Raw genomic sequence first — 13,441 nt, 5'->3', positions numbered from 1 at the left:
GTACCTACTGCCAAATGTACCTACTGCCTGTATTCTTCTAGCATTGGCCAGGCTACTTCTAAATACTTCAATACTGAACACACCCCGTCACCGCCCATTATAATAATGCAAGCAAATTCAACCTGTGCTTACGGCTGGTAGTCTAACGACTAGACGGAAGTGAAACTCTCATGAGTAATAGTAGCCAGTCAGGTTGTTGGAGGTTATATTGCTATATGATGTTGTGTGTCACTCTATTACTCCAACGTCAACCCTTTGCATTCTAAATAGGCAACCCTGACCGACCAAACGGCTCGGTACGTTTTTCACATGGCAAAGTTTCGCTAAGCGTGCTTCAAAGGTAGCCTATTGCTGTCTTTGCTACGTTGACGTTTATCCACGACATTGGCATACACCACACTTCTTATTTAAGGTATATAGTTACATTATTATTAATGTTTGTTTTTCAACTCATACAATTTAGGCGGTTTCTATGTTTTTCAGAGGATATAAACGCGAGGCTAACTAAGTTCCTGCATTGGCTTATTGTTTTGCGTATTCGGCTACATTATTTATTAGAATCATGCACAACCACGTTACATTGAACACAGTTTACTCTTCTTTTGTTTTAGCCTGGCTAGACCATGCCTAACCTAAAATCAGTGAAGGTGTTTGCCCTTTGTTTGTTTATTGGGATTACAGTGAGGTATCTTCTTCGTGGGAGGTAAGTAGACTTAGTGACTTCATGACTTAACTCGCACTTACAGTAGTTACATTCCTGCACTTTTTTATTTTATAAAATAGTATGTTTTGTTACACTAGGTTTCTATTGCTCGTAGCTTGATTGTTCTCTCCTTTGTACGTCGCTTTGGATAAGAGCGTCTGCTAAGTGTTAAATGACTAAATGTAATTGTAAACATTTTTAGAGGCAACATTCCCCCTCTAGTGTGTTGAAGCCTCTAGCCTTAAATCTTGTCCGTGTCAAAATAGTTTTTGTTACTACTTATGCTGAGGCCTCTCGATCAACAATTATGACATTGTTATACTAAAGGCTAATTATAAGAAGTGTTACTAGGATAGAATACAATTATATAATAAGTTGAGCATGATAGGGTCCTAAAACTGCTTTTGTTACTGTCAGTTTTTCCTGAGTTTATTTGCTCATCGTGTTTCTTCTTCCCGTGTCATTAATGCACACACTGTCTAATTTCTCACAACTAATAGTTATATTAAACAATATATCTTCAATTGTGAACTTTGCAAGATAGGCAAGGTCATTATTGTGTTATTGTAGCCTCTGGTTTATATTTTTTCAGTGACAGACCAGAATATGTTTGGAAGGCATCCACTGGGCAGTTCTGGAGTAAAGATCTTGCCCTGGATGAGGAAAGTGATGTGAATGCACTGAAACCAGATGGTGGCGAAAACTTGGGTGTGCCACAGGCAAATAACAAGGCTGAGGTAGAGGAGATGCCACAGGTGTTACAAGCAGAGGTGCCAAGTGAGAATAAGGATGCACAGCGCATCGTGCACTTAGATCTAAAAGGCGCCCCACCAAAAGTGAAATATCTGGAACAGGTGGGCGACCCCATGGGAGTGAAAACTTATTATTTCTGACAATACTCCTTGTGTGACAGAAGAACAATAATGGATCAATCTGCTTTCTCTCATGCTATGACCTCCTAGATCTTCCCTCTGTTCGCCTCTCTTGGAGCAAGTGGAGTTCTGATGGAGTATGAAGATATGTTTCCATACGATGGAGACCTTAGTCTCCTAAGATCCTCATTTGCATACAGGTCAGGTGCCATGGAAACAGACTCATTCTTTTCATGTCAGTTTATTAGTAAGGACTATTGATGACTAATTTAAAGTTTTTTCATTAACAGCGTGGAGGACATTATGGAAATAAATAGGCTAGCCAAGATCAGTAACCTTGAGGTTATTCCACTTGTCCAAGCATTTGGACATCTTGAGGTACACCACTCTCTGGGCAGCGGTGCATTTCACCCCTGCATTAAAATATATCAATTTGATACGCCTGTTTATTTGAATGCCTTTTCATAAGGACACAAAAATATTGTTGCTAAAACATTTTTTTTTTACCACCTTCACTCCCTTTGACAGTTTGTTCTGAAGCATGAAAAATATTTTGGTTTGAGGGAGGTGGCAGAACTTCCCAACAGCCTGAATCCGCGTGTTCCTGACTCTCTAGGACTGCTGAAGGAAATGCTGACACAAGTCATGAAGTTGCATCCACAGACTCAGTACTTCCACATTGGATGCGATGAGGTAAGCTGGGACTGGGTTTACAGTGTTCTGACAGAGCCACAAATGGTTGATCTAACCGTGTTTACACTGTAGTGTGCTTTGGGTGCACCACACAGAGGAAAAAACTAGTATCAGCCTGGCCCTATCCTACTGAGTCAGTGAATGGATATGAAATGATCATGTGATCCATTATTATTGGAACATAACTCAGGATTGATTGGGAGCATGACTCAGAGACATGACTGAAAGACATTCATCAGACAGGCAATGATGATGGATGATGATGATGATTATTATTATAACAGAAAAGTTAATGATATTGCTACAGTGCCCTCCACAATTATTGGCACCCTTAATGAATATGAGCAAAACAGGCCATAAAAAAACATGTCTTTTCTGTTTATCCTCTTGGTCTTACTGAAATATTCACAAAAATCTAGGGTTTTCATTGAAGTAAAATTATTGAAAGAAAAAAAACTGTTGACATTAAATACATATTTTCCCCCAAAACATGTGTGCCACAATTATTGGCACCCCTTAATTTAATGTTTTGTGCAGCCTCCCTTTGCCCAAGATAACAGCTCTGAGTCTTCTCCTATAATGCGTGATGAGGTTGGTAAACACATGGAACGGGATCTGAGACCATTCCTACATGCAGTATCACTCCAGATCCTTCAGATTCTGAGGTCAACGTTTGTAGACTCGGCTTCTGCTCATCCCACAGATTTTCTATGGGGTTAAGGTTGGGGGACTGTGATGGCCATGGCAAAACCGTTAATCTGTGGTTGGTGAACCATTTTTGTGTTGATTTTGAGGTGTGCTGTTAGGTTTTCATTAATTATCTGATGGTATTTGATGGTGTCCATGATACCATGTATCTTAACAAGATGTCCAGGGCCTTTGGAAAAAAAACAGCCCCACAACATCAAATATCTGCCACCATACTTCACATTGGGTATGAGGTGCTTTTCTGTATGGCTATCTTTCTGTCTACGCCAAACCCACCTTTGATGTTTGTTGCCAAAAAGCTTTATTTTGGTCTCATCTGACCATATAACTCGGTCCCAATAAAGTCTGACTTACATTTGGCAAACTGTAGGCACTTTAGTTTGTTGTTGATTGACAGCAGAGGCTTTTTTTGGCAACCCTCCAAAACAACTTGTGGTGATGTAGGTGGCGTCTTATGGTAGTTTTGGAGATTTTCTGACCCCAAGACTCAACTAACCTCTACAATTCTCCAGCTGTGATCCTTGGAGATTATTTTGCCAGTCGAACCATCCTCCTCACGGTGCGTGGGGTCAATGTACAGACACATCCTCTTCCAGGCTGATTCTTAACATCTCCTGTCGCTTTAAACTTCTTAATTATTTCCATGATAGTGGAAATGGGTATTTTCAACTGTTTAGAGATTTTCTTGTGTCCATTTCTTGATTTGTGCAGCTCAACAACTTTTCGTCGCACATCGTCACTGTGTTCTTGGGTCTTTTCCATAGTGATGAATGACTAATGGAATTTGGCCTGTATCACCTCATATTTGTACGCCAGTGGAACAGGAAGTCATGGTTGACCTCTTTAGAGTTCCTTATCAAACAGGTGAACTTAAAAATGTAAAACATGACTGGAAATATACTTCAGTTAGATTTTAATTATAAGATGTTTCTAGGGGTGCCAATAATTGTGGCACACATGTTTTGCGGAAAAATATTTATTTAATCTTAACAGTTTTTTTTTTCTTTCAATAATTTTACTTCAATGAAAAGGTAAGATTTTTTTGAATATTTTGGGTGAAAGACCAAGAGGATAAACAGCAAAGACATATTTTTTTATAGCCTGTATTGCTCATATTCACTAGGGGTGCCAATAATTGTGGAGGGCACTGTAAATGTCCACAGGCCAAGAATGACTTTCTGTGGCATTCAGTGGAGCCCAGCACTCATTAGGACAAACTGACGAACTCTCTGTAGCATCTCCAGACAGAAGAGCTGGCTTCGACTCTTCTTGCACTGGTCTTATAGGGATCTGAGTGACTGTTAATGACACGCTTTGATATGATTGTGTTGAAGAGCCATTCTCTGTTATGTATCCATCTAAGCCTGTACTTCCTTCCTCTTGCTGTGCAGGTGTATGGTCTAGGCACAAGCCAGGACTCTAAGACCTGGCTCAAGAGCAGTGATGGGGAGCTTGGGAAACTGTATCTCAGTCACGTTACTGCCGTGGGAAAGTTCATGACTGAGACATGGCCCGGCGTGAAACTGCTTATGTGGGATGACATGCTGAGAAAGATCAGTGTTAATACATTGAAAGGTACAGACTTAATCATTTGGTTCTCCTCATTGATAAATAGCCTGGTCCCTGGCTGCTCTCTCCACAAGCCCCTTATTATTTCTGTGAGAGTCAAGCATGATCCAGCTCCTGCTTAGCCACAAGAAGCTATTTATCACACTTTGCTGCTGTCTGTGTCATGTTTTTCTAAATGTCTCATGTTTTATTTACATATTTTATATATATATTCTATGGTAATTTATTTCATGTTTCATAGTACCTTGTGTTTGAGCAAAGCACAATATGAATTAAATGTACGTAGCTTTGCTAAATTACTAAATGTAAATGTAATTTATGTGAGCTTTATTTAATTATAATCATGATTTCACTTACTTTACCACTATTGAATTATTCTCTGTATCTGCTTGTTACAAAGCTTGTTAACCTAACTACTTTATAACTGGAGATGTAACTGTGTTCTTTAGAATCAGGGCTGCCAATACTGGTCACTCCAGTAGTTTGGAAATATCTGCCAGAACTGGACATCAAAATGATAAGTAAGTGTCTTCTTGTACATCTTATTCATTGATTTAAGAGCGCAAAATTATATGTATGAACAAAGATTCTTTCATTGCCCTGTAAAAGGGATAAATATGTTGCATTCAATGAATACCATTCAAGAATAAAGCCAAGTTATTGATCCTTATCCTGCCAAATAATAGAACACCGGTAATGGTTGTTTTTCTTTCATTTAGGCAGCTGGATATCTAGGTACGAGCAAGCAGGGTTCAAGCGTATGTGGTTTGCAAGTGCATTCAAAGGGGCAACTGGAGAAGACACGATGTGGACACCATTGGGACCCCACCTACACAACCACGGGTCCTGGCTGAAGATAATCTCTTCCCTGGGCAACTACCCTCAGATAACTCTAGAGGGAATAATGCTAACTGGCTGGCAAAGGTGAGAGAACACATTTAATTAGCTTTGCTTAGAATTAAGAAATACTCCAAAAAGTGCTGCACAAAGGTATTTTAAACAAATACTGGGTTTCCCTAGCCGACGGAACAGAGAGAGAGATTGGATATTTCCAATGAAGTTTTTCTCTATTCATTTTTCTTAAGTACGGAAAATAAATGCATGGGTGCTGGTTAATATGGGTGGGGAAATCAAAGCTGCACCAAACCATAAAACACATTCAGTCCCATGTTTATGAAGGTCAGTGGAAGGGAAATCATCGAGCACCTTGAACTCCTTTACCTCACATTTCGCAATCGAACTGTCTCTGCCCGTGTTTGTCATTTTTAAATTATATTTGCTACAGCAAACGAATTTGAGAGTCTAACGCCATTTGTCTCCGTACTAGTAATCTTCAGCTGCTGGGATAGTTCAGTCCTTGTGTGTTTTGCATGTATGATCACTTCTCTGTCCTTGTGTGCTTTGCAGGTATGATCACTTCGCTGTCCTGTGCGAGCTGCTCCCAGTTGGCATCCCTTCCCTAGCTGTGTGTCTCCAGACTCTGAAGCACGGTAGGTGTCATGGTGACAGAGGGAGAGGTTTATAGGGTCAAAAAGATTTAAAAAGGCTAAGAACATAATTTTCGATGTGCTATATACACTGTAAGTGGAATATTTTTACGAGTTTAATTTTGTGAAAAACAATGTGTGTGTGTGTGTGTGTGTGTGTGTGTGTGTGTGTAACAGGTTATTTCAATGAGAAGGCACAAGCAGAGGTTCAGCATATCTTGGGCTGTCAAGTAAGACTGGACAAAGACCTATGGTATGCAGACACAGTATATAGTGCACAACAAGGGTGCCCCCTAGAGGGTGTCTATAACTAAACAATAACTTTGGATAGTAGTCCTATAATCAACCCTTGATATTCTACAGTTATGGCACTGGTGCCTTTGCTGGAGTTGAGCTTTACCACCTGGTATACACTGTCCATACTCATTTCCAAACATCCATAGAAGACCTCTTTAAGAATAGGTAAGTGTTCATCTTCATGTACTTCAGGGGGAAAAGACAATGGGCCCTATCTTGCACCCAGCGCAATTGACATTGTCACCGATGCATGTATCATTCCTATTTTGCACCCGGCGCACAGCGGGATTTTCCCTCCAGAGGCGCGCGTCGAAATGAACTTGCGCCGAAATGGGCGGGGCGGAACAGAGAAGACGTTTCTCAGGCGCAAGTGGTATTTTGCAGTTTCAAAACGACAGTGCGCCGTAGACCAGAAAAAAACCTAGTCTAATGTCAGAGGCGCATTGTGTAGAGTCCGTGGCGCGTATTCAGACGCTATTTTAAGGGCGCGTGCTACCAAACGTGCTACAAAACGTGAAGAAAAATTGCGATTGTGAACTCACTTTGACCTTTCATTATTTGATTCGCTTTGGTAAAAAGGAACGAGAGGTTTTACTTAATGTAATGGAGTAAAAAGTACGAAGTTTCACTTTGAAATGTAGTGGAGTGAAAGTATGAAGTCCAAATAGAAATAATTGAGTAAAGTACAGATACATAGATATGTTACTTAAGTACAGGAACGAATTACATTTACTTCGTTACTGTCCACCACTGAGTATAGGACTGTATAGAACAGGGTGGAACAGTAGTGTAGAACTGAATCAAATGGTTCCATGTCGATGTTCCGAAAGCCCATTATTCCGACAGCCCGCTGTTCCGAAATTGTGAGCACAGCAACGTGAACCACTAAGGCCCACATGCACATCCCAATGAATTGAACACTCATACACATATAAATGCATTTATTTCACAAGCATGAACTTTAATTCAGATTATTATTATACACACATGGCATTTGCATCGCGATGATAAAATACTTTTATGATAGCCAACGCATGCATGCTTTATCAGTGCTTGAAATGTCCTGCGACAATCTGCCGGTCATTTCCTTCACACGAACGGTACCCTATATTCAAAACCACAGTTGGCTAAATTAACGAATATTGCATAGAAAAGTGATATGTGAACCTTTCCGGTCTTCCTCCAGGTAATTCCGCCATTATAATAACAAGCCGCTATGGAATATGCGCTCCTCGCTCTTAAAGGGAATGTGAGATGACGCTCTGATTGGTTTATTGCATATTACGCCCAAACCACACCTATGGCTGAGTAACCTCCTTTGGACCGACCCATTTGACATTTGCGCCGGACGCAAGTGTGTTTTTTCCGCCGTTATAATAGCAAATGCGCCATAGAGCCGCCCACACAGCTAATTGCGTTTGGCCCTGTCCTACTTGCGTTTCTGATCGTTAAAATAGGGCCCAATAAGTTGTTTGTTTGTTTATGATGCATTTATCTCTGTATAGTGCAGTATGTGTACAACTTATTTGTTATGGTAATGTAGCTCATATATTACTAACATCTCCCTTTTTTCCTACCTGGGATACAGACACCTAAGGGGTAGTTTTAGTCCCTATCATCGCAAGTACAACTTTGGAAATCCACGGAATCTAGGCTTCTTCCAACATAAGCTTACAAGGTTAGTAATATCAGTATGCATATGCACAAAACATAACATCTTAGAAAGTAATTCAGCATCTTGATGCTTAGGTGCGTTTAGCATCAACCTTTCCCTGTAAGGCCTGAGGCACAAGTCCACTGTTTTGTTTTCATAGGGCACTGACGGAATGGGAGACTGTGATAGGGAACCTCCGCTCAGAAATGCAATCCATCTACTTTCCAGACACGATTGAGGAGTGGTTGGAAGAGAATATCAACCCCCATCTGGAGAGGGTCCGTGAGGTACTGCAAGATGTCCAGCGCGTCATTCAACTCCGTGGCCGCCCAAAATCCCAAAAGCTTGTTTAGGATGTATCTCACAAGTGGGAAAAGAAACTTTGAGCTGGATTGCACTGTTAAGAAGAAATTGATTCATAGCTTCAAAAGCTACAACTGGACAGAGTATTGTCTTACAAGAAACAGTGCCATATGAGCCTTTTTTTTTTTTTTTTTTTTTTTTTAATCAGAGCCTTATCCAAAATGTCTATTTTTATCTTTTTTTTTAACATGTTATTCACACAAAAAGAATAGCTGGTGAATATGGTTGTGCTAAACTTACATATTCGGGTGGTCAGTAGAGGTTTGCTGTACCTTTAATAGTGTTGTGTTGTAGTGCTAAATAAAGTAATTTCTGTAGATGGCAATGGGTAAGTCCCAAATAAACAAACATTTGTACACAGGCACTTTTATTACCAGGGGGAGCAATTTAGAAAGGGAGTTTTAGTATTTCCTCAGGTTTTCTGTTGCTGAATCGAAAGTGTAGTAGTCACTTTGGGAAATATGCTGTAAAGTCAGGTGGTTATTTGTCTCGCAAATGTACTGTACTAGTCACGCACACTCACACACACCAAGACATTCACCACTGATTGGTGATTGATAGCACCTGATAGACAGGTTAGTTTTCTTATCTGGCTAAAGGTATGACCATAACAACAACCTCAGCTAAATTAATTAGTCTTGAACAGAGACGAGCAGACTTGCAGTTACCATTCTACCAAATGAGATTCGATTGTCTTTTAGCTAATCTTTTATTCCCTTACTTTTTATACCCACAGACATTAGGTGAGGCATGTTTTCACCTGAGCTAAACAAAGAAAACTGAAGTTGTTTAAACACATCTGTTAAAGTAAGTTAGGTCCTCTGCGTTTTTCCTTTTTGTAGTTTGTTCAACACTGAGACGTCTGAGAAGAAAAGCTATTTGCAATCTGCGGCCTCTGTTTTCTCTCCTAGGCTATAATAACAATAATATAGTGTCATGACACTCAATCTAGATCTTCCCTCTATTCCCTTCTCTTGGAGTTCTGATAGATTATGAAGATATGTTCTCATATGAAAGGCCACTTGATTTAACCGAATCAGAGTTTTCATATAGGTTCAGATATAGAGATTGTGGGGCGTCGAAATTTAGTTGTAATGAGAGAGGATGCCATTCATTTTGATGCATTTATGCTCTTATTTGTCTGGCTGCAATAAGTAGACTTTGGTACTTGGGCTTTTATCAGTTAATATGAATCTTTATGACTTTAAACTGATTTTTTTATGTACCTGTTTATCAGACATCAAGGAAATAAAGAGTCCAGTAAAGCTGAATAACCCTGAGCTGATATCACTTGTTCAAATGTTTAGACACCTTGAGGAAGGCCGCTCTCTGACCTGCTACAAAAAGTTACATACTTGCCAATATGTTGAGCTGTTTTTATGAGAGCATCAGGACTTGTTTGTTAATGGTTGGTAGTAGTGTGCATTTGTGTCCTTTAAATCTTTTAACAGTTTGTTCTTAAGCAAAAATAGTTTTACGATCTGAGGGAAATGGAAGATTTCCCCAACAGCTTGAATCTGAGTATATCTGGCTCTCTGGCAGTGGTGCAGGAGCTGGTCAGACCGGTCATGAAGCGGCACAAACTTGCAAAGTACTTCCACATTGGATGCCATGAGGTCAGCTGGGACAGAGCTAACAACAGGCTAATTCAAATGCAATTTGGTATGGATGCTCTCAAAAGCTTAGTCAATCTGATCTGGTCTGATCTGCTTGTGATATTTTCATTATTTGTTCACATTTAGTTATTACATGCTTACATTGGAATATTTTGGGTGTTTGTGTGTATGTGTGAGAGAGAGATAGGTAGACATAAAGAGAGACAACTTTGGCAGATGCTTTGGCAACGTTGAATTGTTTGCAGTCATGCCAATAAAGCCTTTTTGAATTTAATTGAATTGAGTGAATTAATTTGGGAGAGATGCTGAAATCCACTTGTATGGCCATAACAAACAAAATGGTTCGACTCATCGGTGAGTGTTCATGATATTTTGGCACAGTATGTTCTCCATAGCAACTGGTAGCAACTTTGTAGGGTGGCAGCTTACAGAGTGATCAGTGTTAATTAATAATGTTTATTGTGTGTTGCAAGAAGCATTAAATAAAAAAATAATTAAATACAGAAAAGGTGGTTGTAGTTTTGCAGACCTGACGTGTTTTGAGTTTTGCATGCAAGGTTTCAGAAATGTTGCTCAGTGTGCTATATTGGGGTGTAAACAATAATAAAAAAAACTCTTTACAGGAGTTTCTATGTAAAATACAAGGTCACATTAGAGATTTGTCCTGCTGGTTCTCAGGTGAAGCCATACACATTGTTTGCTTTGACGTCTGTCGATGATGACTCATTATTGGAGTTGCATTAGTGTGACACACAGGCAACCGTGTGTTTGTTGCCGGTTTGTTTAGTTAAGACTACAGCTGGTAAGTACATGTTCACACAAAGCCTGTTTTGAAAGGCAGTACCTGAATGTACGTTTAATGAAAGCATTGTGTGACTTTTGACAGCATTGTGAGTAGTAGAACTATACTTGTTCCAATCCATTGACATGTGGGTTTGTGTTTTACGCTATTTCAGTGGAAAGGCTTTTTAATGGATTTCCCAGGCTACGTCTGTTTAATGTGAACTATAGGCCTAAAGAGGCTACCATTAATTGCATGTATGTTCACTATAATCCTATACATCAACCGATTGACTAAAATAGTAAATAGTATACTCACTAGTTGAGGACATGTTGGGTGAAAGTGTTCATTAAACTTGCATGCTAGATATGGTTCTAACAATCAGACTGTAGGCCTTTTCCCAAAGCCGTATAACTAAGAAAGAAGATAGCTACAGTTAACATACAGTACATATTTTCTAGACAGTTTGACTCAAGTGGTTCCTAAAGCCTTACATTTCAAGTAATATGCCTAGTTCCTATTACTGACAACATCCTAGATATGACCAGAGATGGTGAATTCTGAGTGTGTTTAAGTAAAGCAGTATAGTAACATGTGGCACGTGTTGCGGCTGTCACCAGCCAGTTGTGCGTTGTTGCTGTATCATGCTACGTATATTAGGTTGTTAGGTATGAGTAGGCTACTTGCATGTGACAGTGAGAGGATTGGCCACTGTGGGAAGTCCCCAACCAATAGTCCAAGGAATTTAACATCTTTTCCTGTGTATACCAAAAATAGCTTATCATCTATGCCTACCCACTAAATAGTTGTTTTTGCTTAAGATCTGTTATGTAGGATAAGGTGTTAAAATCCCTTTTCTGCATACTCGAGACTCCGTGGGTTGGTTCGAATGATTGATGGCATCCTATGGGTTATCAAGTGGGCGCCCTCCTTCTCTGATGTTTCGCTGATTGACCCACGACACCTCCAGAGGGTTCAGCAGTGAGATCCGACATCCCGGGCTCACTCCCTAGATGCCATCACTCATCCGACAGCCCAGGCGGAGTCCTTCCTCTCTATCTAGCCACTGACTCCCCATTTCAGCAGCCCTGGAAAGGTCTTTGACTGCCTGCCCCCGCACTCCCATCTCTCGGAGAAGCCTGGATGTTGAGGTGGCTACAAATCCTCTGCAGCCTACATCAACTGGGCAGACCTTATCTTTCCAGCCTTGTTGTGCATCTGCTGCCAGCTCAGCATACCTGAGCTTCTTGCGCTCGTAGGCCTCCTCCACCGCGCTCTTCCAGGGCACTGTGAGCTCGATGATGTAAACCTGCTTGAGTGAGGTCGACCAAAGCTCGAGGTCTTTTGCAGATTTGTTGGTGTTATTTCTGCTGGGAAATGTAGCTTCTGGCCTAAGTCTGCCAGCATCTTCCAGTCCCGTGCCCCACCTAGCTGTCCAGTTTCTGGTCTTGAGGTGGTGAGTGTGGCTTGGACCCGGCCCTCCTGGACAAATGTTGTTACCGGCCTACGAGATGGTGGAGGAAGGGCATTGCCGCTCATCCGTCGACTCTCCACCACTGCCGCAAGACACTGTAGCACCTGGTTGTGCTGGGGGACGGCTCAGTGTTCCGAAAGCCCAATATTCCGAAATCTCAAAATTCCGATATTGTCGCAGGACATTACAAGCACTGACAAGGCATGCATGCGTTGGTTATCATACAAGTATTTGTATCATCACAATGCAAATGCCATGTGTGTATAACAATATTCTGAATTAAAGTTCATGCTTGTGAAATGAAGGCATTTATATGTTTATGATTGTGTGTTCATGTGCATGTGGGCTACAGTGGTTCACGTTGCTGTGCTCACAATTTCGGAACAGCGGGCTGTCGGAATAATGGGCTTTTGGAACATTGACATTTTTTTTTTCAAAGTCAAAGTCAAAGTAGCTTTATTTGTCAATTACTTCAAATGTCAAGACATACAAAGTATTCAAAAAAAACGTTTCCCACTCTCCTACGGTGAAACATATAAGTGCACAGGCACAACAGAGAGGACATACAAACATACAGACAAGACATTACATAATACAAGTAGAACATACAGATAAACATATAGCAGCATAAGTTACATAAAGTGAGGTTATTGTAACCAAGGTTAACTATAATATTTTAGATTCTGTATATGAATAAATAGTGAACAATAGTCTAATAATAAGCATTTTGTATTGGACGGATATTTATAAGTACTTTATGAATTTAGTAAAGGAATTTAGTATATTGTATGAATATTCTAGATAATTAAATCATTTATTTATGTATTTATTAACTATTAATTAAATGCTATACATAATTTATATTAAAAGATAACTACATTTAACTCTTGTAAAGATTATAAAATAGAGATAAGTAAGAAGCAAATAGATTATAAAATAGATATAAATAGGAAGCAAATAGGTTATAATAGAGTTAAATAAGAACAAATAGGAATTAATAAAGAGTTTGAGGTTGATTTAAGGTTCTGATATTGAGTTATTTTGATGAATGTTTTTATTTTACATTTTCTAAATGTTGACAGATTTGAGCCTTGTATACAGTATGTGTAAATAATAATTTGTCACTAAAATCTTATAATTATAAAACCCTGTTGTGGTGATTTGACTGCGCACCTGAAAAGAACAGAGATCTTCTGATAGCCCAGATCCAAGAAAGTAAGTACA

At 39.8% G+C, this 13,441-nt stretch overlaps 1 protein-coding gene across 1 annotated transcript; it reads left to right on the top strand.

Annotated features, from left to right (window-relative positions):
• Positions 1–623: 623 nt before the first annotated feature.
• Positions 624–8,336, top strand: LOC308378857 (hexosaminidase D; the record flags this gene model as incomplete). The annotated part of the gene is made up of 13 exons (XM_080855860.1): positions 624–703; positions 1,296–1,557; positions 1,666–1,775; positions 1,866–1,953; positions 2,104–2,268; positions 4,368–4,551; positions 4,995–5,066; positions 5,265–5,469; positions 5,953–6,035; positions 6,210–6,285; positions 6,396–6,494; positions 7,918–8,007; positions 8,144–8,336. The coding sequence occupies 13 exons, from the start codon at positions 624–626 to the stop codon at positions 8,334–8,336; spliced, it is 1,707 nt and encodes a 568-aa protein (XP_080711986.1).
• Positions 8,337–13,441: the final 5,105 nt, after the last annotated feature.

The sequence above is a fragment of the Sprattus sprattus genome (genome assembly GCF_963457725.1).
Source record: "Sprattus sprattus genome assembly, chromosome: 18".
In the NCBI taxonomy this organism is placed as follows: Eukaryota; Metazoa; Chordata; class Actinopteri; order Clupeiformes; family Clupeidae; genus Sprattus; species Sprattus sprattus.
Note: the sequence above shows the minus strand (reverse complement) of the source record. Positions and strands in the feature narration are given on the sequence as shown.